The 25,838-nt window shown below is 38.0% G+C and overlaps 1 protein-coding gene across 1 annotated transcript; it reads left to right on the forward strand.

Moving 5' to 3' along the window:
* Positions 1 to 78: 78 nt before the first annotated feature.
* On the forward strand, positions 79 to 25,383 carry cass4 (Cas scaffold protein family member 4). The gene is made up of 7 exons (XM_066672644.1): positions 79 to 171; positions 16,766 to 17,152; positions 18,409 to 18,486; positions 19,490 to 19,600; positions 19,830 to 21,137; positions 22,731 to 22,817; positions 23,208 to 25,383. Exons 1-7 carry the CDS (start codon positions 160 to 162, stop codon positions 23,619 to 23,621), a joined length of 2,397 nt encoding a protein of 798 aa, XP_066528741.1. The 5' UTR covers positions 79 to 159; the 3' UTR covers positions 23,622 to 25,383.
* The last annotated feature ends 455 nt before the right edge of the window (positions 25,384 to 25,838 follow it).

Here is a 25,838-nt window from a genome sequence, read left to right on the forward strand (position 1 = left end):
GAGAGAGAGAGAGAGGCAGACAGAGACAGACGGAGAGAGGTGTTGTTTAGTAAATGAGTGAGTGTAAAGTAGAAAGGGGGTTGAGGGAGTTGCCGGCACACACAAATACAGAGCTCTAAATGGACTTTTAACCGGATTTAAATTCGCTCTTCATTAAAGATGGAGAAGGAGGTAAGCTGAGTTGCATTTTCTGCATGATATCATCATTATGTATTAATTATATGAACATAACATGCCACACTTTGAAATGTGTCCAAGTTTGTTGTTGAATGGAGCATTAGAAATGGTCCACAATTACTTTTTTCAACTGACTTCATATTTAAAAGTACTTTTCTTCCCGTTAAGTTACCACTGAAGGAGAGTGTTTTGTTGTGACAGCAACAATGTGTGTTTGTGTGTGTATTATCTATCTATCTGTAGTATGTAGCTATCTATCTATGAAAACTTCAGCCTAAAAGAAGTGTTATTTCTGTTTTGACTTGCACTGAGAGTCTTTATGAGGGTCACACTTTCTTTTTATTGCCCCCGGACCTCCAGCTGCTGGGATATCACTCTAAAATTTGGTGTCAGCTTGCTATACTATTTTTTCATGTACCCCATGACCTCTTTTCAACTCCTCCCTACCCCCTAAAGCCTTGCTTAGAGCTGCAGTGTCTGCTGTGTAATGTGATACTATGAGAAAGTGAGAGAGTCATACACATACAGAGAGAGAGAGAGAGAGAGACTGAGTTTTTAATTGGTCCAGGTAACTTGTTACCTTGCTTTGGAATCTGTGAAATCAAGCTGCAGAAAACAGTAAAAGAGCACACAGGCTTTTTTGTGAAGTGTTGCCAGAGTGCACAGCTTAAAGCTGCTGGGTTAGATTGATATCGGCTATACACATCACCACATCTATTCTGAGACATAAGCAGAAGTCAGTTTTTATGACATCATTTGCCAAACGGATGAATGCAGAAGTGTAAGAATTAACCCCATTCTCCTTCATAACAGAGGCAAACTGGAGTTCATTTGCAGCTGCTGTTTTAATACTTTTTCATTTACTCTCTTTTATCTAAGTACATTTTCAAAGGAGCATTGTAAAACTCTTAGATATCTCTTACAATTACAGGCCAGATTATTATAATGATGTATATACCTGTGAAAGGGGCTGCTTTGCAGGTTGGACTATGTTATGTTTCATGAACTGTATGATATGAAACTTTAGCATTGGCAATTTGCTGACACAGTCTTTTAGTTCAAAGACAAGGGTGTGATATGGTCCTCTTACCATTTTGAGTGGACTTCTAGATGCCTATTTTGATTAGAATCATTAAGCAAATAATACTATGGTAATTGTGCAAAAGAATAATGTAGATGTTTTTAATACAGAGTCAGTGCACGGAGGAATAAAGTGGCAGGTAAATTCAAGTATGTTATAGGAGTTCCTAATAAAGTGGACAGTTAATGGAAGTATAAGCTAAGAGATTCTAATAAATGTTCAGAGGTTTCTGATAAAGTGGCCAGTGAGTTTACTAAGTCAAACCTTATATGAAAGCATTAAATCTACCCAGAGCTATAAGACCGTACTTTGTTTTCTTTGACTGGTCTGTTTGGAGTCTGAAGCTTCCAGGCAGATGATTTGTGTCTGTGCAGGTTCCTGTGTGGATGTTTGCATCTGCAGATGTGTGTGTCTGTCCCTCTGCCCATGTGTCCAGTTTTCTGGAGCATCGGACACAGCTGGGCTAAGCTTCTGTCTGGCCAGACTGAACATAGCAGGAAACAGTGAGGAATCTGAGTACAGCTGGTGCTGAAGAAAGTCGATAAATAAAGTATATGTCCAAAAGTTTGTAGACAGCTCCTTTAAGCACTGATTTCCACTCCAGAGGTGCACACATTCCAACACTGGCATTGAGCTTTGGATACACAGCTTGTAAAGGGAGATGCTCTGGAGTCGTTGCTCATGCACAATGCCAAGCAAAGGGCTAGAGGAGTATGTCCCACAGGAGCCCATCTGTGTTTTGAATCAGATTTTGTTCCATTGGATATCATATTTTCAGTTGTTGACCACTGGGGGAAATAGTGGTCAGTGTACAAAAGTAGTCCACGCTGAGGCTGAAAAATGCTATTAAGATTTTGAGTGGAAGGGAGGAAAGGTATTAAGATCCCATCAAAAATCACACTGAACCCACCTGTCACTTCATTAGAAAGCCGACCTACTCCCACTGACTGGCCACTTTATGGGATGTACCTGCCTATTTTGCCCTCTATGTAGGTGTTCCATTACAGTCTGATCATTGGTCATTTTCTGTTTCATTTGGGTGGTAGGTTTTTCTGTGTGTGTGTGTGGGTGTATGAGACTCTGTGGTGTTTTCTGGGGAATTGTCAATTCTAATATTGTCCCTGCTAGATTAAGAATGGCCCACCACAAAAGAAAATCAACATTGTGGTCAGAAACAGACCAGAACAAGAAGATATATATTTCAATATATTTATTAGGGAGATTAGATCCTGTCATTACAACTCTGAGTTTGGCACCGCAGAAACTGCACTTTGTAACTTTTAGAAACTGTCAGAAAAGCACTGAATTACACTCTGCAAGTGTTTTGGCGTTCAGTGGGAGTCATTTTGTTTGTATTCAGCACTACTAATGAAGAACACAGTGGAAATAGAGTATGGCAAAATTAAGTTAATCACTAATGCACTTGGCATCACTGTCTTATAACATAGTACTTTTTCTGTATTGGGTATATGGGCAGAATATCTCCTATGCTAGGGATGAGTACATGTACCCAAGGAGTCCAGATAAATATTCCAGATCCCACAATTGAAACTCTACCTATATATCAGGTGTTTAAATGGTAGAATATACATCATGAGTGAAATAAACATGTAGAGCCATGGCTAAGAATTTCTGCTTTGAAATTTTATAACTTTATTGTTCAATTTCAAACTGGCAGATTAAGGCAGTCAGGGTATCTTATGTCATAAGCCTAAGGAACAAATCCTGTCAATTCATAGGGAAGTTATTTTGAGCTACAGATGAATAGTGTAAGTGCGGGTGGAAATGAAGGCAAAGACTAATTGCATTTATGTAGATCTGCACGTACTGAATAAAGGTGGAGCTGTAGAGTTACATCTAAGCCGATTCTAAGGCATTACCAGATTTGTTCCTTTAAAATATCTTCTAAAGGTTTCATTTGGGTGAACAAAGAATTAAAGGGTTTACACAATGACTAGAGCTGATCATTATCTCTTATAGATGCTCAGATATCAACACTAGTCAGAGTGCAAATCCCCAGTTGATGTGCTCTAAATGTTCAAGACTTTTCACAACCACATCATTTTAATAGAAGCAAATTTGATTGTTCCTGGCACTAGAGGATAGCTAACAGCAAATGTGCACCAACACATCAACAGAATGATACCAGTCTTTAACTGTACACCATCACTGTGGAGCTGCTATGCCTTTCTAATAAAGTGAACAGGAAGTGTGTGTTATATGTATTTATAAGTGACACAAATGGTGTGTAAGTATAAAGTAAAACACATATGAAATATATTATATTTTTAAAATTTTTATACATCATTATATATGCATTAAGTAGCATTAGGTTTACCTGAAAAAAAATACATTTTGTCTTTACTTTTTTCCATCATCAGAAAATTGCTTTTTACTGAGCTCTTTTATTTTATTTTATTTTTTTTTATTTGGGATCAGGTGAAAACCATTCTGTGCCAAGTCCAGGCTGCAGTGTGTAAATCTAATGTCTTGGATTATAGTCACACTCAGCATGAAGATCACATTTTTATATAGCAGTTGCAACACTAATGATCAAAATGAGCTGATGTTTTTACATATCTTTATACAGCCTCAGAATGTCTCACTTCCTAGAATCATTATAAAATTACCTGCAAAATGTAGTAGATTACATCAATACAGAGAACTTAGTGAACTTCCCTTGTATGTTGCAAGAACATTGTGAAAACCCTGTAGTATTTTGTCTGTCTGCTTTTCTATATAGTCCTTTAATGGAAAATGTATTTAAGTGCTCAAAAAAATACTAGTTTTGATTTTCACTGCATCAGCATCTGGCCAGGATGTTTAAAGAAAGTGTGAAACATCGCACATCTTGAATTCCTTTCAAGAACTTTTACAAACATGCAAGTGCAGTAGTTTCTCAGTGAATGCAGGACACAGTTTGGAGTAAGAGAGCAGTAGCATGGATGACATTAAACATTTATATACGCAAAATTATTTGTGGGTTTTCAGTAGAATGTATGTGTGAGAATGATCTCAGCACCCATCACCAGCTCTGCACCCACCAGTCCAATGTGTCATGAGGGGACTTTTTTTTTTATCAAGTTCTGTTTGAGTCATCAACCACAAATATGGTGCGACTGACTGCAGTAAGGGTCAGCAGAGAGATGTAGCTGAGGTTAGTGGAAAAGTTGTAAGTTTATGTCCAAATTACAAGCATTGTTGCTCAATTGACCTATTCACACTGTCCTTACAGTTCCCCACACTTTCATAGCAACCGTTGCCAGTTTTAAGTTCAACAAAATATTGGTAAAAATCGCATTCAATAAAAACAGAAATAGTAGCACACTTTCTTCAGTCACTATTTAACTTTAAATGACCCTGCTATTCTTATATTAGATACGTTACACATTAAACAAGAACTACATATAATCTCTAACACAAAAGCATTTCTCATGCAAACAAAAGTTTGTAGACGCCCCCTTAGCAACAGTAGATATGAGCGAATCCCAGATGCTTGATATATATATATTTTTGGTTGTTGACTCCTCTTCTTCTTCTACTCACTGTTTCGCCCCATCACTCGTCTCTTTGACAACAGCAAACAAACAAACAGCAAACAAAAGTGTTTGACGATTTCGTCATAGATCTCATCTTCAAATTATTATTTTTATTTAGTTCCCATCTAGTTTTCATTGTGAAAAATAGGTCATCAGTTAATATTTTTCTTCATAGTTTGAAATGAACACATGTTAGAAGCGTGAAATGTCCCCCCTTTTGGTTAGTTAAGCAATAAAGCTTGTAATATTCTCAGAGAACTGAATGAATGGGAAATGGCGCGTCTCCAACTTCCCCTTCACCATCTCCTGTGTAGTCATATTTTCACTGATATCCAGCTCTGTTTGGGATATGGATTGGAGGAAAGTGATCCAGGTAAGTGTAAAAAATGATGTAGTGACCAAAAGAATATGGCTGCCATAACATCACGACCTCATTATACATGTTGAACAAAACCACTGATATTAATACAGAGTTCTTTCCATTTGCCAGTAAAACAGGTTCAGTCTCTATTCTAATGGGAAGGCTGCCCACTAGATGTTAAAACACAGCCTCCTGGGATTCACTTCCATTCATCCATAAGAGCATTATTACATGGTGTTGAAATTCATTCCAGATTTATTCCAAATGGCAGGTCAAACACCAAAACCCAACACCAAACTTATCAGGATCAAATACAAAAAAGCCTTTACTGACAGATACACTGCAAAATTGGAAACACAATGCACATCACTGTATGCGGTGTAGGAATATTTATCCTTACTAGAAATAAAACCATGGAAAAAGAACCCTAGATCATTATTCCTTCTCCTCAAAACTTTCCTGTTGGAGCTATGCATTTAGGCAGATTCTCCTGGCACTGAAATCCCTGATGAATATTTTTTAAAATGACACTTCAGAAGCAGTTAAGAACTGGACACTGAATGTTGCAATCATGTGCAGTCAACTGTGGACTCTGTGTGTGTGTGTGTGTGTGTGTGTGTGTGTGTGTGAGAGAGAGAGAGAGAGAGAGAGAGACCAAGAAACCACTCATCTGTCCTTTTGCACTGTTTTTGACACATTGACTAAGACTTACTTCACTCTGAAGAGTTTGTGGTCTCTCTTTGTATCATGCATTGTGTTTGTGTGGGAAATGTAGACTGATATTTTCTGTCCCTCTAAACTGGCAGCAACATTATTGGAACTCATCTTGAAGAGAATGGGAATATATATAATTTGATTGTACGTTCAATGATGTTTCAAAGGCAAACATTAAAATCAGACAAAATGTTGGATTTTAAAGAATAACACTTAGAAGGTTAGAAGGACCTGACCCTTGGTATTGGCCATGGACACCTCAGGGTAATGAGGCAGCTACTCTAAAGCTTCCAGTATTATTTGAGGTTATCATCCAATGCCTAGTTTTACCGGTTGATAAATAACGATTTTAAACTTTATACAAGCACCACGCTTACTGAGAAGCCATTGGTTTTAATATATATAATTACCTTAGATGCCTAAGACTTCTGCACAGTACTGTATTTTTACTCTGGTGCTTAAAAAAATGGGGAAATGAGTGTAGGAACAAGGTGGTGGCTTTAATGGTTTGGCTAATTTATGTATGATTGTAACTTTATGATTAATTTAAGCTTGGGGTTGGGTTCTATATATGGTTTGTATGGATTGAGGAGAAAATTTGGGGATTTAAAATATATATAAATATATATATACAATATACAATATAACTACTGAGCTGACACCGTTCTCTAAGAAGTACTTGTCCTGCAGTCTAACAAAATGTGTCACTTTGTTGTAGTGTGACTATTCCAAGAAGGGGTCAGCTTTGATGGGGTAGAGCAGAGTAAAAAACAAAATGTGTTAGTGTCTGGGAACTCCTAGTATAAGATAAACCACACAGACTAGGACTGATAATCTTCTCAACTGCATGAGTCCTTCTTCTTCAGTAATTCACATGCATCATGGCTAGGACTGATTGTTGTCATGACGTGCAATGAAGTAATTTCTTCATCTCTCACTGCATTTGGACAATCATGATTGTGAACGTGTCTTATGCAACCCAGACATTAGGCACAAATTATTCATTTTTCAGCACAAGGAATAAAGAACAGAAACAGAAAACTACAAAGTACAACAAGCTTAACAACTCCATATAAAATCGCATTTTCTGTGTACACCTTTTGCTCCTGTTTTCTTATTTATGTTCCTTTATCTTTCTCTGTTCTTCTTCAAGATGCTCATTGTCGCTGTCTATTGAAAAACATGTATTTCCAAGAATAGTAACTTTACAGGAGGAGGAAAAAGCGTTTTTATCTTTCAGTGTAAGTCTGTATAAAAGATTTTATTACATAGTGATTTTGGAACATTTCTAGGTCATTCATTATTTTTTCACAAAGTGTGAAGAACAGCTGCCGTGTTCCAATGACGTAGGAAACTAAAAATCATCTAAAATGGAGATTTTCCATTTTTTCCATTTTTTCACTGGACAGTGAAGTCATCTTATAACTAAATCTTGTCAGAAATATCTCCTTAAAAGTTCATTGTAGTTAAATATTCAGCTTGTAATTACTTGTTGCTTTGACTAGGTCACTTTATTCAGGAATTTGCAAGAAATGTATTTTAGTTAATGGAAGGCGTTACATTCAAACTTTGAGCACATTATTCAGACCAGTGTATGAACTCAGAGCAATGGTTAACATTCAGATCTAAACAACGTTCGATCACTTTGAGATGGAGCATCCTCCCGCTGGATAAACTAGGCCATGTGGAGGGAGCACAGGAAAATGTCTCTGAGAAACATTTATGCACCAGATCTGTCATACTTTTGAGACAGGAAATACCAGGGCAGTCAAAAACTAGCACACTGGGGTCTAGAGTGGCAACCAACATCCATTTTACATTCTTCTGTTCTTTTTATCATGTTTTCAGGGGACATCCAAAAGGCGACAGCTGTTTACTTATAAACAATGATACATTAAGCCAAATCTTTATACAAAAAGTATGACTCTGTGCTTAATATGAATATAGAAATCTGTTGTTTAAAGGTTTGTGTGGGTCATATAGCTGAGCAGGTTTCATTGTGTGTGTGGTCAAGCCCGTCCATACACACAAACTGTGGGAAAGTCTAATATAACACTTTAGCTTCCGGTCTTATTTTAGAATAAAAAAAATGCATCCTGTGTCTCAGCTCGTAGATTTAAATATTTACTACAAGAAAACCTCTCGTTCCATGAGAAAATGTCTCACATTCTCAGAAGCAAGGGAATGCATTTCATTGTATCTCCTCTTAATTTGCTTCATATGGGGCCTATATTTGACTTTTTTAAACATGACTTACATTTCGTCTTCTATTACTGGAATTTAAATTAAATAAAAATAACTACACAACACAGATATTAGAGATTGGTGCAGTTTTTGTATGTCGTCGCCATTCTTTGCACTACAAGCTTTATTGCTGACGTTCCCACAATATTTAGGTTATAGAGGGGGTCCTGACCTCACTATTTGTGTTTAGGCCATTTCCACTACAAGGTCAAAGGTCAATGTGAACCATGAAGGCATGATTCCCAAGGGACTCTGTTTCCTGAAAGATCCAGTGCCACTGAACTAGTGTCTTTATTGAATCTCCTTTTCTCTCGTAATGATTAGATTTTTTAACATTTACATATATTTATATAGAAAGAAGACAATTATGTGATCTGAAGACTACACTGACATCTAAACTACATCTTTAGCAAGCAAAATAAAAAATTCCAAAGGCACAATGTTGCTTTTTTTTATAGAGACTTAAAACTGTGATGTCGCTGGTGCAGCCTGATGTTTATGAGGCATTGTGTATCCAACAGAACTGTGCTTCTTTTACTGAAGCACAGTTCTGGTAGCAGGTGATGGTAGCAGACAAAACGTTCTAATTCCAAAGGCTAATCCAAATCTTTGAAAGATATGATTGAAGGTAGACATGTACTAACTGTATTGTATTATTTGCACTTACATCTTGTTGACCCATAGTCCTGGATAATCCCTAAAGGTGAATAAGATTCTTGAGAAAATATGATGTATATATGGGGCTTTACAATTGTGATATAGTTTGTTTCTACAAATTTTTGATAGGAATATTTGCTTTTAGGTCGTGCACAGTTTATCCAGCATGGATGTGCTATATCTAATTCAGGTTTTGGTATTTTAATATTGTCATCTGCAATATCAACATGTCAAAGGTTGTAAGATACAAACACCCACTAACCACAGTGTTGTTTATTTTGTGATTTGTGAGAAATCACAGACAAATATAAAACAGCTATTACTTCGATCAGTGTGTTCTGATATAGTTCATCTCATGAATACACTTTGTAGTATTTGTAGTATCTGGAACAAACTGAACTTCAAAAACTATTTTTAAAAAACTAACTGCTGCTTATTATTGGTTTCTTTTTCTTTTTTTTTTTATTTGTGTGTGGGATGCCACTGAAACCACAACTGTGTGTATCCTGCCATTAACATATGGGATCAGATCAGAAGAGAGATACCAACACTGTAACATTGTTAATAGGCTGCATGAGTCAGAGAGAGAGAGAGAGAGAGAGAGAGAGAGAGAGAGAGAGAGAGAGAGAGAGAGAGAGAGAGAGAGAGAGAAACAGCTGCTTCAAGAAAGCCATGGCCAGCTGTCTCGTCCTGATCTCCGCAAACAGACATGTGCTGGAATCCCAAACCCATCACAGCTGAATCTGACCTCCTTTCTTACCCCACACACACACAAACTAAGAAATGTACACACTCAGCATCCAGCATAGTGAGGACACGTGTACACTGTATATACACACACTTTTAAAAGCAGCACAACTCTCACAGAAATTTGAAAGCAGCACAACAGCAGTGATGATCATCGGCACAGATACTCTCTCAAAATGTCTTTTCTAATTCATAACTGTCAAGGACAGTAAGTTGGCTTTACATATTTGTCTAAATATTATTTGGGATACACTGGTTAAATGTAATCACTGCCGTTCCTGCAGTGTTTAGGCAACGCTATCAAACCCTGACCGACTTCTTCAAAAATACTTTGCTTATGCATTTCTTAAACAATTATTTCAAAATAACAATTATTAAATCAGGAAAATACACCACTTATTGATTACTGTGTTGTCAGTAATGACCATTAATGTCGCCTTTCACACTTATAGGCCATTACAGGTAGTAACACTAAACCCTACCAGTTATTTATTTATATAAATAAGCACTCTACTCCCTTACTGTCTTCTCCTCCATTCATCCCTCTATCATCCCTTTAAAACTTCCATTTCTGCTCTTTTAATTTTCAATCTACAGTCAGCAGATCCAACTGCTTAGTAATTTTGAATAGCTCTACAGCAACAGCTACTGATAGCACTGTCAATTTGTAACTAGTTATCATTAACATTTGTTATTTAATATTATTTGGATATGCACTACAGTCTGTAATTGTAGTACTACAAAGTACTACTGTGAACCCTTGTGTGGTCATTGGAGCAGATAAAATGAGTGTAGATACAAACTAGATACAAATCCAGTGATGGTTCAGTGTATATCTTTATTCAAACATATTTAGGCCCCCTTCTAAAAGAATGTAGCTCCTTTCATGTGTATTCATTGCTGAAATATGATTTCAAATGCACATGCACACCCGTTGTAGCGAGCAGGTTGGGACAAACCTTAGAGTACTTGTAGAGTACTTATGGAAGATTCTAGCAGAATTATCTTTAAACAATTTAAAGAGGTAGTATTTTGCAGTCCTTAGTCTGTAACCTCTTCTGTGTGATTGATGTTAAGACCTGCTTGTAGCGCACCACACGGGGACTCTCGGTTTGGCTCAGTTTAGCTGCACTTAGCCTGTGGTTAGTGCACCAAAGTCAGTGACCACAAGCTTCATTTTGACAGGCCTTCAGCACAACAGGTGCTACATGTCAGGCCTTACAGGCTGAATAGAGCCTTTGTCATGAAAGATTCACTCAGAGAAATAAGTCAGCTGCTATTTAAGGCAGCACGAGTGGCAGGGTGTTATCAGCAGGAGGCGTGTGGAGTGAGGAAGGAAGACGGTCGTGTGTGCATCTTGAGGATAGAGTGGGCAGTATGCGAGTGTGTTTGTCATGAGGTCTGGTGGGAGTGAGTGAGGTCAGGGATAATTTTCCAGCAGTATTAATTTAGTACTTAATGGTCAATAACAACAGAGTCATTTATATGAATTTGCGGGTGCTAAAAGAAATAATTGACTTATAATAGATACTAATGGAAATTTTTGGGATTACATGAATAAGCATTATAGATGAAGTTTAATACATCACACATTGCACTCAAGTTCAAGTGAGACATATAGTAAGTCGCTGTCCAATTAAAAACACGCATCACCAGTTTTGTGCTGTTGAAAATCTTATGATGAATAGACCACTAGAAACGCTCCAAAATTACTCTTATTCACTTCCATTAAACGTTAAAACCTTTTTTTTCCTTCTCCTGTAAAGTTACTATTTTGGAAGATACATATTTTTAATTGGACAGCAACAGGTATATAACTAATCAACACTATGTAGTTACAAGTGGAGTTTATATGTGACATCAACTATTATGTTAAGTGGGTTTTTTTGTATCACTGTACCACACTAGTCATTTTAGTAGCGTACAATACAGTGCATGTAAATACACTATACAAATCTTTTTAAAGGTTTATAGTCACCTGTTATTATAATTAAAGGGACACTACATAAGATTTTGTTTTTTTGCCCCTGGGTCTCCCCTTGTGTAATTAATTTCTACCATACTGTACTGAAATCAATAGGGAGGGGAAGGGAAGACCATGGTTTCCTACCCTCCTCCAGAAGTTACATAGTGTAATTTCTGCAGTGATGAGCCTGTTGTAACGACAGAGGCTGTGTTCTATATATTACAGCTCAGTGGAGTGTCACAATGATTTTGAAACTATAATTTAAGTTAAAAATATTACGTAGTGTCCCTTTAAGTGTGAACCCATTATGGACACCAATGATCAGCAGTGCACACATAGATTGCATAATCTACATAAGGAAGCAAATGCATAAAAGACAAGACAAGACAGATTTATTTATGTAGCACCTTTATGTCGACCAAAGTGCTTCACAATAAAAGTGAATCAAAGGAATGTTAAAACAACAAGGTATCTATTGGTATCTATTATAAGTTTGAATAAAATAAAATAAAAAACTATACAGGATCAGTAAAATTAAGCAAGATAAATGATTACAAGAATAAACATTACCAATGAATTAAAACTAAATTTGATCAGAGCAACCAATGGCCAATTATTTAAAATGACAGAAAGCAGTTGTGTATAGACATTAGCAGAAATAAGACCAATTGATAAGTGGAAAACATCAGGAACACCAGAAAAAACAAGAGCAATTTATGTGTAATCTCTAAGAAATATTAAACGTCTGGGCAAATAAAAAGGTTTTAAGGTATGTCTTTAAAAATGTTAGTGGAATATTTTGTGTGAAATTGAAGACTGTGCCAGAGATCAATCAGGGACTTCACTGGAAACCAATACAGAGAGCAGAGTACAGGTATAATGCTCTCCCTCTTCTTCGTGCCAGTCTGCATCCTCGCAGCAGCATTTTGTACCAGCTGCAGACGTGAGAGAGTGGACTGACGAACACTGAAATAGAGTTAGTTGCAGCAGTCGAGACGAGAAGAAATAAAAGCATGGACGACCATTTCCAGATCCTTGGGTGACAGAATGTATTTGAGTCGTGAGATATTTCTAAGATGGAAATAAATTACTGTGTACCATGTTAGTAAACGGCTTCTCAAATGAAAGAGCCCCATCAACATTCTAAAAGGGAATGGGATGCTCTGGAGCAGCTACCCATGAGCCTATTGTCACCATGCTGAAAGCCAAGTGTTGGTTGGGGGGGTATAAACTACCAGTGAGTCGGCTGTGGAGCAGGGGACTGTGTTATTTGGAGTGATAGAGTACCATGCAGTACCTCTTTGATATGTCTCAATGGCATTCCTAAAATTAATCAGTCAAAATTAATACCTGCACAGTGAACTTCACTAATGTGCTTGTGGTTATATCCATCAGATCCTCACAGAAAATCTGTTTTACAGCCTTTCTAGAACAGTATTTTTTTTAATGTGATAATACGGGATGAATTCTTATTAATATCATTCCTTTCAGAGAAAAAAATTAGATGAGCAGATAGAGTCTGACTTTTGTACATCACCCACTGCGGTTTACTGTGGGACTGTTTAAAAGTATTGGATGACGCCACAACAAAAACTGCAACAGATCCTCCCAGCGAATAGGCCATAGTTTGAGATGATGTCTCATTGTAGCATGGTCCGAATACAGGAAGTGTGGGCACCCGATGATGCGACGTCTCACGTCAGAGAATTGCAATAAAAAATATATGGTGTAACTCACACTTATAATTCTATGTATTGGTTCACCACTCAAAGGGTGGTGTTTTTCTTATAACATTTATGTCAGGTAATGATTCATTGAATTTGAAATAATGGATTGATATTAATAATGATAATAGTTAATAATATGAATAGGCTTAAGAACTACATGTTGTTTGTTTTGTTTTTTTGAAGCTTGAAATTTTAATCCATTGAATTCTGTCTGCAAATTTCATGGTCCTGGAAAATTAATATGATGTCGATGGTGATTCACTAGTCCTAGTCTGAAACACTGGTGTAATGTAATATGTGAGGTTAGACTGAGTTTGTATTTAATGAGTAATTTTCAAGTATTTTTCCTATTGACATTTGTCATAAAGTTAATCTGAAGGTTTAAAATGGTGTTACAGCACAGAACATGCACAATAACAATAACACAGTTTATTCTATCTCCACTAAAAGGTTTTATTGGTATATTAGTGGATTAAATTAGATGGCTTGGAACCGGATACATATTTAGATTCAGATGCGGACCCAACCAATTATAGAAGACTCAATTATTACTGTCCCACTGTAAAACAATCTATACTGCATAATTCGTACAGAATTACATTAATGAAACTTGTCATTATGGTGTGTCCGTGTGGGTTTCCTCCCACGGTCCAAAAACACACGTTGGCGACTCAAAAGTGTCCGTAGGTGTGAGTGAATGTGTTTGTGTTGGCCTGTGAAGGACTGGAGCCCCCTCCAGGGTTTATTCCCGCCTTGTGCCCATTGATTCCTTGAAATGAAAAACTTGTCATTATTCACCTAAATTACAAAAAATGAATAAATCAGTTCAATTAAGAATTTAAAGAATTTTTTTGACACAGTTAACACGTCTACACAAGCAAAGTATTTCATTACCCTCAGAGTGTTTGGCTCGAATATGAGAGTGTGTTTGTGAATGTTGCTGCTAAAGAATTTCTGAACACATGGGCCTCGGTTTAAAGGGACACGTGCACAAGTGTGCGTGTGCGTGTGTGTGTGGGTATGTATGTAGGAGGGGAAAGGTGGGCTTGCGCATTGCATGCGGCAACTGTTCTGGTTGAATTTAGGACATTGCAGGTGTTGTTGTGTATGTCTGCAAAGAAGCTGTGCACAGTAGAATGAACAGCATAACCATGTTTATATTTACACTTCAGAGGAAAAAGCTGCTCATTTATTCATTCATTCATTCATTCAGAAATGTGTGGTTTGCATAAAGAGGTCTGATGGCAGTACTACTGATTGATTGCAAGAGTTAGTTCGTTTCTTCATTGTTTTCTGTACATAATGTAGTCTTGGGGGGTTTTGAGAAGATATAAATGAGAACTTATTTGGAGAAGTACTTGGAAACGGAAGCTGTGAGAGGAAGTTAAAGCCAGATGCATAAAAGAAGATTTCCTATAAGTGCCTACCTACAGTCACTGCATCCTCATGTTGCTAAACTGGAAAATGAATGGCTGCAGATTCCCATTATATTCAGCTGTTTAGACTATAATCCACACAGCAGGAGCGCAGAACGGATAAGGCTTTCAACACATCACCTTTTGTGTTTGTTTTATTTTTTTATTTTGCAAATAAATTTTTTGACTGAGATATTAAAGGAAAAACTGCACTCAAAAACCATTTTAATCTCTGCCTTTTACACATTTTTGTCTTTAAAGGAAAACTATCTAAAATTTTTCATTTCAAATTACAGCTTTAAGATTGTTGTGATGCTTCGCTGACCTCTAATATGGAGAATAGAGCATGTCTCATTGCTACTCTGGGCTCAGCACTGTGGAAGCAGCACTATGTAACATTTGGAGGATGGTAGAAACCTCCCCAGCATTGATTTCAGTTCAGTGCTCTAATAATAAATATCATTATGGGGAGCCTCAAGAGCAAAAAAACCCAACCCTTACCTAGTGCTTCTTTAATAGAAGTCTGTCCTTTACTGTTTCATACACAATATATATATTTTTTTCACTTAATTGTGACAATATTTTTGTTGTATTCATGTATACAATGTCTTTGTGTCAAGTTAATTAAATTAATTCCGTATTACAGTTTTCCCAGTCTGGGAAATGTCCTTAGGGGTTCATCTAACACGATAAGTAAGTACCATAGGGAATATGTCTCCACTTTGATTTTACATGCTGTAATAATGGCTTGGAGGATTACACTCTGGATTGCAGTGCCATGACTTCAGGTGTTACGAGGCTGTGGTTCTGGTCAAGAAAAAATGTAAGGAATAAGGTCAGGGGCATTCTTGCAACCTCACAGCAAAGCAGTGCCTAGCTACAGCTGAGCCTATTCTCCTCCACATACAAAGCTTCTGTTTGTTCTGTCCTCACTTGCATGGAGAAGACACTGACCTCTCCAGTGGTCACCACACTCATGCGTCTCCTGTTTAGAGTTTGCATTGGGCTTAGATTTGCATAGATTTCTTTCATACAGTTTTTACTGTTCTCCATGGAGCAGTCAACACACTGGGTGTCAAGAGTTTGCTTCTTTTATTGTGCATCTGAGCTACAAGGCAATGAAACTAACAAGTAACTAAAGCTCTGCTACAGTCAACAATTAAACTTTATATTTAATGAGTACATAAATGATCAGTCTGATAAGCAATATCATTTAGATTGATTAAGTGGTTTCTGACAAATCAGAATATCCTGATACCTATAAATATGTACACTGAAAAAACTCTGGATTAGGAACACCTACCTCGTATCTACACTGTGTTAGTATTTGTTGTGCATTTATGTGTTTGAGTGGATCAGACACTGCAGTGCTGCTGGAGTTCTACAAGGGTTCTTTTTGCATGATTAAAGGGATCTTTGCACTGTGAAGGTTTTCTCCAGATTGATGGAGAATGTGCTATAGAGGGTTCTATACGGCATCAAGATGCTATAAAGGACCATCTTTAGCACATTTATCCTCAATCTGAAAAACTTCTTCACGGTGTAAGCAACCCTTTAATCACCCCAAAGATCCTTCAAATGTACAGGGTTCTATATGGAACCATTTTTTTACTAAAAAATTCTTGAAGAAACATAATTTTTAGATGTTGTGTCACTGCACAGTTTGTGTTGTTCGTTCTCTAGTCCTTCATCAGTGGACACAGGACACGGATATTTTTGGTTGGTGGACTGTCCTCTTGAAAAACTTAAAAACTCTTTGACATAGCTGAAATGTTAGCAGCATTCAAATTAGCAGTATTAGCAGTGCTAACCAACAACACCTTTGTACAATTTTACAGATAAATAAAGTATGTCAGTGTAAGGAAACACACACACACACAAACACATATATATATATATATACACACACATATATATATATATATATATATATATATGAACTTAATTAACAACTCAGCACAGTTTTGATCGTGAGTTTGGGGAATACCAGTGGAAAAACTAAAGAAGTAAACTTTACACACCAAAAATATCTTAGTATATCAGTATATCAGTAGCATACATTCTAAGTAAGATAAAAATCAGAGGAAGTTTGTTGAACTGTTAAAAATGCTGTCGTATTTTCTGCCGTTTGCCTCAGATACACTTCGCCAAAGCTCTCTATGACAACACGGCGGAAAGCCCTGATGAACTGGCTTTCCACAAGGGTGACATAGTGAAGGTGGTGGAGCAGCATGTGGAAGGAAGCAGTGGCTGGTGGAAATGCTCTCTGAATGGTAAAGAAGGTTTGGCCCCAGCTAACCGTCTGATGCGCCTCTCACCGGGTGACGCTGCAGAGCTGGGTCTCAAAGCCCAGAACATCTATCAGATCCCCAAACTGCCACGGCCCGTAGCAGCCAGTCCAACTTATGAGGTCATGGAGCGGATCTATAACGTTCCCTGCAAGCAAGCGCCTCAAATCCCCATCCCTTTCCCACAGAAACACCAAACGCCGGAGGTGCCTGAGGGAAACGTCTCTCCACACCGGGTAGGCATCCTGCAGCGTTCTAAATGAAGAGTGCATGTCATTTGGCATTGTAAGCATGACAGGGCTACTCTTAAAGAAAGGGGCCGTTTAAAAACAGGTCCCCTTAAACTGCAAGGGTTTTACTCAGTTATAAATGTTAATATTAAGAAGCTGCAGTACAACTGTGTTTAGGCAGCCCCCCTCTATTTATTCCATTTCCTTTTATTTATTCCTCAGCATAAAATTTAAAATTCAAATGATACCAAAGACTCGATTTAATAGTGGAATTCTCAATTTACATTCTTCAAAGAAATCTGCACAGGTCGAGATGCAGATATTTTTCCTCAGGTTTAGTTGTAAATGTTGGCTGCATTATCTGCTCCTTAAGATCCTTACTTTATAAATGCTACATACGTATTATTTACTGAAATGTAATAAATGAAGGTTTGACATTCACATACATGGTACTGTACAATGAAACCAAAGTATATGTTCTGTAGTTACAAGTGTTATGTGTGTAAAGGTTCAACGTTTAGGTTTTAAGGAGTTAAATGCATTCCTTAACCCTAGTAGGAATATGGAACATTGTTTTGATTAATGCCAAGGTATCTTTCTTTTTGCAAATGTGATGTGCATTCATAACAATAATTTTAAATAGTAAAGCACCTATAAACAAGGTTCTATGTGAATAAAAAAGTGCATCCTTACCTCCATAAAAGCCATAAAACCATTCAGGGCTTTTATTTTTAAGAAAATATGTCTAAGCATTTGCACATGAGGATGATAAAATAATGTAAAATAGCAGAATCTATCACTGCAAACTCAGGCTAAGAGGCAGTCACCCTGCTGGCTAAAGCACTAGCAGATGGGGGCTAGGGATCTGTCTCAGTACGGCCAGGCATGCAGCACAGCATCTTTATGGGCCCATAAAAGAACAGAAAAGACTTCAGACAGCACTAACTGCAAACAGGAGAGAGAGAGAGAGAGAGAGAGAGAGGTGTCAGCTAAGGGTATTAAGGTCTGGTAGGCCCACATGTTGCCGATTTCCCCTTGTGCTTAAGGCAAAAATATTTACCTTTACAGTAGTTCCCCACCAGTTAGCCTAATGCACATCATGGTTTTAATTAGGAACTGGGTTAATTGGCCAGACGTACTGAGCTGAGAATGTCTGCCCAACAAAACTAATGTGGTCAGCTACTTAAAACCAATGGTACTGTTAAATGTGGCAAGGCAACAAGGATAAGATGCAGATAATGTTTTGTTTTTGTGTTTTGCAGATGGTGAAGCCTTCTTCAAGTCCCAATTCAGATGTGTATGATGTTCCAAGTCAAGTCAGGAAAGCTAGTCTATACACAGTAAGATCCTTTTTGAAGTTACTTTAAACTAAAGCATTATTAATAGTCAGTGTATAGAAATGCACTGTAGTGTCACTTTTTTCTTAAAGGGGATTTGTTCTGATCTTTCAAGATTTCTGCAAAATAGGTTTGATGGTACATTGCATCAGGGATTGTGATGTGAAATTTGGCATTCATTCATTTATTAGTTGTCTCTAATTGCATTTTCCAGTTCAGGGTCTTGGTGGGTCTGCCTAGTTTTTTCACAAATCATTGCACACTCACACATTCACTCACACACTCACACACTTTTGCATAGTCACTCCACTTACCAATGTGTGTTTTTGGACTGTGGGAAGAAACTGGGGTCCCTAGAGGAAACCCACGCTGACAAGGGGAGAACACACTAAACTCCTCACAGACAGAGACCAGAGGCAGGTTTTGAACTCACAACCCCAGAATCGGTTTTGCCAACAATGCTGCACTATGCACCGTCAATGAAGCAATTTGATGTACAGTACTTACTGGGCGGCACGGTGGTGCAGCAGGTAGTGTCGCAGTCACACAGCTCCAGGGACCTGGAGGTTGTGGGTTCAAGTCCCACAACAGTGACTGTCTGTGAGGAGTTTGGTGTGTTCCTCCAGGTTTCCTCCGGGTGCTCCGATTTTCCCCCAGGGTCCAAAATCACGTTGGTAGGTGGATTGGCGATTCAAAAGTGTCCATCGGTGTGAGTGTGTGTCACCCAGCGAAGGACTGGCGCCCCCTCCAGTATGTGTTCCCGCCTTGCACCCAGTGATTCTGGGTAGGCTCCGGACCCACCGTGACCCTGAACTGGATAAGCGGTTACAGACAATGAATGAATGTACTTACTAATCAAAACTATCAGTGAATGAACACATATCCTTTAGGCTTAATGTTCATAATGTTGTGGTAAATCTTAAAAAAGTACCAGTAAGTAAATTTCCACCATTTTACCCTTACAAATTATAGCAAATAACTTTCTGACACTTTCTGATTAATACAGACAACATTACCACGCCCTGTAATACGGAAAACCTCTCTGATGCAAACCACTGAGATCAAGACAAAATATGAGACCATGGAAAACAAGGCATGGAAACCATGTGAGAACAACGTATGTATGGGACACAATGGTTTAGAATAATGAAAATTTTTTAATAATAATTATTTACAGTAATTAAAAATATAGTTTGAACAATGATCAATAAACTAGGTTAATTTAAATCAGGTTCATCTAACAATACAGTTACTACAGTAATTAAAAGAAGTAGCTAAATGTTAACCTTAATTTTCAGCAAAATATTGATCAGATCTTTGAGTTTGGACATGATTATATTTTTCAGATCTATGTGATGCCAGCATCAATGTCCCAAGAGCCCAATTATGACGTCCCTGTGCCTTCGACCAGTGATGTTCACCGAAGGGTGGCTTGTGGCTACAGCACTCTGCCCAGCCTACGCAAACCTGAATGGATCTATGATGTTCCTGTAGCACCAGAGAAATCCAGTAATGAAGCTTGTATCTATGGCACCCCACCCAAAGGTGTGAATTCAAGCAAAGGCTTTCATGACACACGTCCAGCAGGAGTTTGGCCACCACCAAACACTGATTGCTCCTTCTATGACGTCCCGAAACCTAGCATGACTGCACAACACAATACAGACTCCAGCAAGGCAGACAATGAATGCATTTATGACATACCACCAACCGCCAAGCAAAGAGAAAACTCTCTGGATGCTCTACATCTCAAAAAGCAGCCAAGCTTAAACTTGAATGATTCTGACAAAGGTGCTGTTCCTCTGGAGTACAGAGGTAGTAGCGGCCCCATGTATGACCTTCCTCAAGGGCGTCCATCATGGGGAAGGAAAGCAAGAGTGCCTAGCCAATCCCAAGAGGGAGTATTAAGCATGGAGAATGAGGAAGGTGTAGAGAAAGACAGAGGTAGATGTGTATCCAACAACCAACGGAGTTCCACTGCCTCTACCGTCTCCTCTATCTCTAGCTCTTCCAGGAGCTCCTGTGACTCCCTGATGCTAAGTTCCCCTTCTCCAGAGCCTCTAAGAGAGGTCACAATGTCTCAGGAAGAGGTGGCTCATAGGTTGCTGGAGCTCCAGGAAATGGTGTGCCTGGCAATTTCAAAACTCATGGACTTTGTAAGCAGTAGCTGGAGAACCCGGGAGCACCTTGGCAAACACCTTCAGAAAATCCAAAAAGCAGCTGAGGATGTAGCAAATTCGGTCTCCAGCTTCCTCGATTTTGCTCTGGATGTTAGAGGAAATGCTCGACGGCTTACTGACTACAACCTGCAGACTCGGCTCCAGAAGCAGCTCTCCATCATTGAAGACTCTGGACTTATTCTCCAGCAGTCTGTAGATGCTCTCGGTAGCACAGGGTGGTCTCTGGATGCCCTGGTTCAAGATCCTGTACACCCGCACACTCCAGACCAGCTTGAGCGCTTTGTCATGGTTGCCCGAACTGTTCCTGAAGACGTGAAACGGCTTGTGTCCATCCTCAATGCTAATGGCAAGCTTCTTTTTAGAAGCTCCTCCAAGGAACAAGAGACAGTGAAGACCAGCAGTCCCAGCCTTGGGAAGAATGAACCACCAAGGGAAGACATGGAGGGAGATGACAATGATTATGTACAACTTCAGGTAAAGATACTTTTATTGTTGTAACCTAGGGTAGATAAGAGTAGCATGAATGTACCTCAGTGCCGCTGAGAATGCTGCAGAATGCAGATTCTGAAGACGTAATTTCCTGTACATTTGAGTTATGATTGTTGCGTCTGAAGGAGCTACAGAATGTTATATAATAATGCTCTGCTTCCTCTGACACAGAGGCTAAGACAAAGTCGAATGGCACATGTTTGCTGCCTCTGTGGAAGCACAGTATTGTTGTACGTCATTCTGTACCTCCTTCAGAGGCAGTGATCATAAATCAAGTGTGCAAATATACTTCTTTAGAGTCTGCCTCTGAGGCAGTTCTATAACATTCTGCAGCTTTCTTTCAAGGTATATCTTCCATTCAAGCAAAACTATATCCTGGCATTTTTGCAACACTTCTAACAAGTTATAAACTAAGTGTACAGTATATTGCACCTTTATTCTTCCAGAGTCATTATGAAGGACTCTCAGAGCAGGTGAACCACAAGGGTCTAGATGGAGTTTTACGGGTTTATGGCAGTGTAAATATCTGCCCAATACATTTTAACCAATCACATTCATCACTGCCTGTTGGCTAGTAATTACGTTCCTTCTGCCACGAAGGCAATGCTGCCTCCAGACCCATTTTTAGTAGTGATTTTGCACATGTGCTTAAGAGTAACCTAATTCAAAGAACTGGTGTTAATTTTAAAAACCTGAGTAGAGGGGCATTTAGTAAGTTCTTAGTATAAGTATAGTATAAGACACACGTATTAGTACAAGTATAGTATAACACACTGGAAATGTTTATATATATATATATATATATATATATATATATATATATATATATATATATATATATATATATTGTTTATTTATTTTATGTACTCTCCCTTACTCTCAGTACATTTATTAGATTTAGCAGTTAGCTGGTCAATTCACTGAAGAAAATATATTTTGTCTTTACTCAAATGATCATTATTGCTATCATCAGGAAAATGCCTTCTACAGAGATCTATGCTCAGTTTTTGTACTTGAGTTCCTCATTGCAGCAATACTAATGATCAGAATGAACTGAAAATTTCTTTATATACATTCAGAAATTCTCACTTCCTACTGCCATTATAAAATTACTTGCCGGATTAGCAGATTATATCCATACAGAGAACTTCTGTCAAAACCCCTTGTACTTTTCCAAAAAACACTTTGTTAAAACTACTGACGTCATAGAAAGACTTCTTCCAAACTGAATGTCTTATAGGAGTGTCCGGATACTTCTCAGTTAATCCTGAATCTCTTTGCATTTTTAGGCTCTGTTCTCCTCTTTTTGGGATATTTTTGATATAAAGACTTGTATGATGAATTGCAAATCAGCCAATGTGCTATGTCTAATGTAATATAATAAAAGTAAACGCCAAAAATGGATTCGTAACTGAAATGTAATATTCTATCATTCATTCATTCATTGTCTGTAAGCGCTTATCCAGTTTTTCGACAGTGGGACTGGAGCCTGCCCTGGAATCACTGGGCACAAGGTGGGAAATATTATATTATATTCATATATATGATTTGTTTTTTTTGTTTTGTCATTCTCTCCAGACAAAGACAGAGTTTGAACAGCAGCAACAAAGAAAAGCAAAAGACAACAACAAACCAGGCACAAACAAAGAAAACAAAGGGAAACTGGTAATCATTTTCTCCACTAATATCTTTCCATTTTCAAAAATGAAAAATGAACAGACATCACTTCCATAGAAGGATGGGAAATGACCTTCATATATATATATATATATATATATATATATATATATATATATAACCTTTACTGCTCTTTACTGCTCTTTCCTCTTTAAGTAAAACTGCAGCATTTCTGTCTGTAATTATAGTCAACCTATTTGGTTCCCATCTCAAAATAAGAAAATGACCTAACACGAGACTATTATTTAGTTAGTGAGGTCAAAAATGAGTGATCAAGACTCTAAAATGAGGGATCTTTACAAACTGGGAAGGGAACCATTTATTTTCCTAGTAAATACTTTGTATGCATCCTGATTGTTCAAATGTTGTTTTTGTTAGGATTCAAAACCATTGCCTCCCAGTCCTCCCAGCAAGAGCCAAATTCCCTGCAAATCCCAAATCTCTGATCACTGTCGTCTGTATTTTGGAGCCATCAAGAAAGCCATCACAGAGTTTGTTGGCAGCTTGGAGGAGGGCCAGCCACCTGAGAAGTTCATAAACCATGGTAAGCTGGTGATCATGGTGGGCCAGAGGCTGATGGACTCCCTCTGCTCTGAAGCCCAGAACAGGCCAGACAGTCAGGAACTTCTCTGCAAGAGCAACCATTTGTGTGCCCTGCTCAAGCAACTGGCCGTGGCCACTAAAAAAGCTGCGATGCATTTTCCAGACAAAATGGCCATCCAAGAAGCAAGAGACTTTGCCAAAGAACTAGCTCAGAGAGCTCATCATTTTCGCATGTCTTTGGATTTCTAAGGCAGTGGTTCTAAATCCTGATCTTGGAACACCCTTTGACTTGTACTGCCTTGGATCCAATTGTACTTACTTCATTGTTCATTGTAGTTGAAATGTGTCTTTGGTTCTTCTATATATAGAACTGGGCTTAAGTTAAGGCATTTAATTATGTTGAGATCTGGACTCTGGGGTGGCTATTTGGTTGGTCAAAGGACATAAGATCTGTCTTTGTTTGATTAGCAGGTTGTTTTTATTATTATTACTATTATTATTATTATTATTATTATTATAGGTCGGTACGGTGGAGCAGCAGCTACTGTCGCAGTCACACAGCTCCAGGGGCCTGGAGGCTGTGGGTTTGATTCCCGCTCCGGGTAACTGTCTGTGAGGAGTTGGTGTGTTCTTCCTGTGTCCGCGTGGGTTTCCTCTGGGTGCTCTGGTTTCCTCCCACAGTCCAAAAACACACGTTGACAGGTGGATTGGTGACTCAAAAGTGTCCGTAGGTGTGAGTGTGTGAGTGAATGTGTGAGTGTGTGTGTTGCCCTGTGTAGGACTGGCAACAGACAGTTACAGATACTTTGAGACCCACAGTGTGGAGCTGTTTCTCATAGTCAAAGGATGGACAGAAACACTTGTTCTGATCTAAATCAAGAGTAGAGCTTGAGTTTAAAAACTCTTTAACTGATAGGGGACAGTTTGGGCTGTATTTATTTCAATGCCTTACACAAGCCAATCAGATATATCATCTGAAATAAATATAATGTACTTAATATCCTTTTGACTGGGAATTAAATAAATGAAAAATGGTCTGTTCTCCATCCAGCACACCAACACTAAATAATATTCCCTTAGAGTACAAAGACATTGGTAGAAGGTGAAAAGTGTTAAAGCACCATGTTTGTGCTCTAACACAAGGGCTTGGAAATGAGCTTGTGAGCCTGGAGCCCTGGCTGGAGTTGAGAAATACTGCTCTAGAGGGTCTATAAATTTTGAATAGACAGAGGTATGATGCAAAGGGTCGGTCAGAAATGTGCCAGTTTAGTGATGTGCAGGGGTGGGGGGAATGGGGGCTGCATGTAATTTTCTTGTTTCTTTGTTTGTTTCCACCCTTGGCCTTGACCTGAATGAGCATAATTTAATAGTGTTGGTCCTTTCTTCTTCTACTGCCCACTCATTTATTAGTGTGTATGAAGATAATATTTTTCACGAAGATGGTCCACTGACACGATTTAGGTGGTCAGCTTCCATTGTAAAAATACATAAATAAAATAAAATAATAATAAAAAATGATACCCTGCAGATATAGCAACACTCAAATACCCAATTTGCTTAGTAAGTGTAATGAGTACAGTAGTTAGCCTAACATCAAAAATTAAAGCAACAATTGCACTTCTGTGATGTTAAACATTTTTTAGTTTAAATGTTAGTGAGAATAATGTGTTTGTATACAGTAGAGGTATATACTATACATAAATATTTTTGTACATTTTGTGGCATTTCGTTGTGTCTGAGCACTGTGTAAATATTTTACTGAATTTCTCATATTTCTTTTTTTTTTTTTACTTTTTTATGCTAATTTTTTTTCATGTAAATTTTATACATTTTTTTTACCTACTGCAAAAAAACAGACAATTTTCTGTTGGCTCTGAATCTGATAATGGCTTGCTTTGTTGAAGATAATGTTTATATATGCGATTTTGGTAGTAAATAATATCAAGAAAAAGTATGTTTTGTAGACATTGAGTGCTCATCAGTCCATTAACCTTTGGCGCCCTCTGCTGGTTTTGAGGTAACTGCAATTCGTTTAATTTCACAAATAAAAGACTCAAAAGAAACCCTTTGGTGGGCTTTGGTTTTCATTGTCTCTTTGGGTTGTTTTAATGAACTATTTAAATGAAAACAGTTATTAAATTCATGTACTGGCCATTTAATTACAACATCAGTATTCACACACTTCATTTTATAGCAGTAAGAGAGCGTGTGCTCTGTCACAAATTGTACAAGTTTATTTAACTGATTCACTGATTTTAAAATACTTTTATTGTCAGATATTCTTCCCTATATAAGTCTAAATAAGTTCCTGCCTTGCGCCCAATTATTCCGAGTAGGCTCCGGACCCACCGCGTTAGTCCCCCGTGTGCTGCCACAGTTGCCAGGTGTGTTCATTTTAACCGAATTTGGGCTTATTTTTCTGTAAAGTTATTTTTGGGTGATCCCAAAAAAAGGCAACTACATTTT

Source organism: Hoplias malabaricus, chromosome 5, assembly GCF_029633855.1.
Source record: "Hoplias malabaricus isolate fHopMal1 chromosome 5, fHopMal1.hap1, whole genome shotgun sequence".
Classification (NCBI taxonomy): domain Eukaryota; kingdom Metazoa; phylum Chordata; class Actinopteri; order Characiformes; family Erythrinidae; genus Hoplias; species Hoplias malabaricus.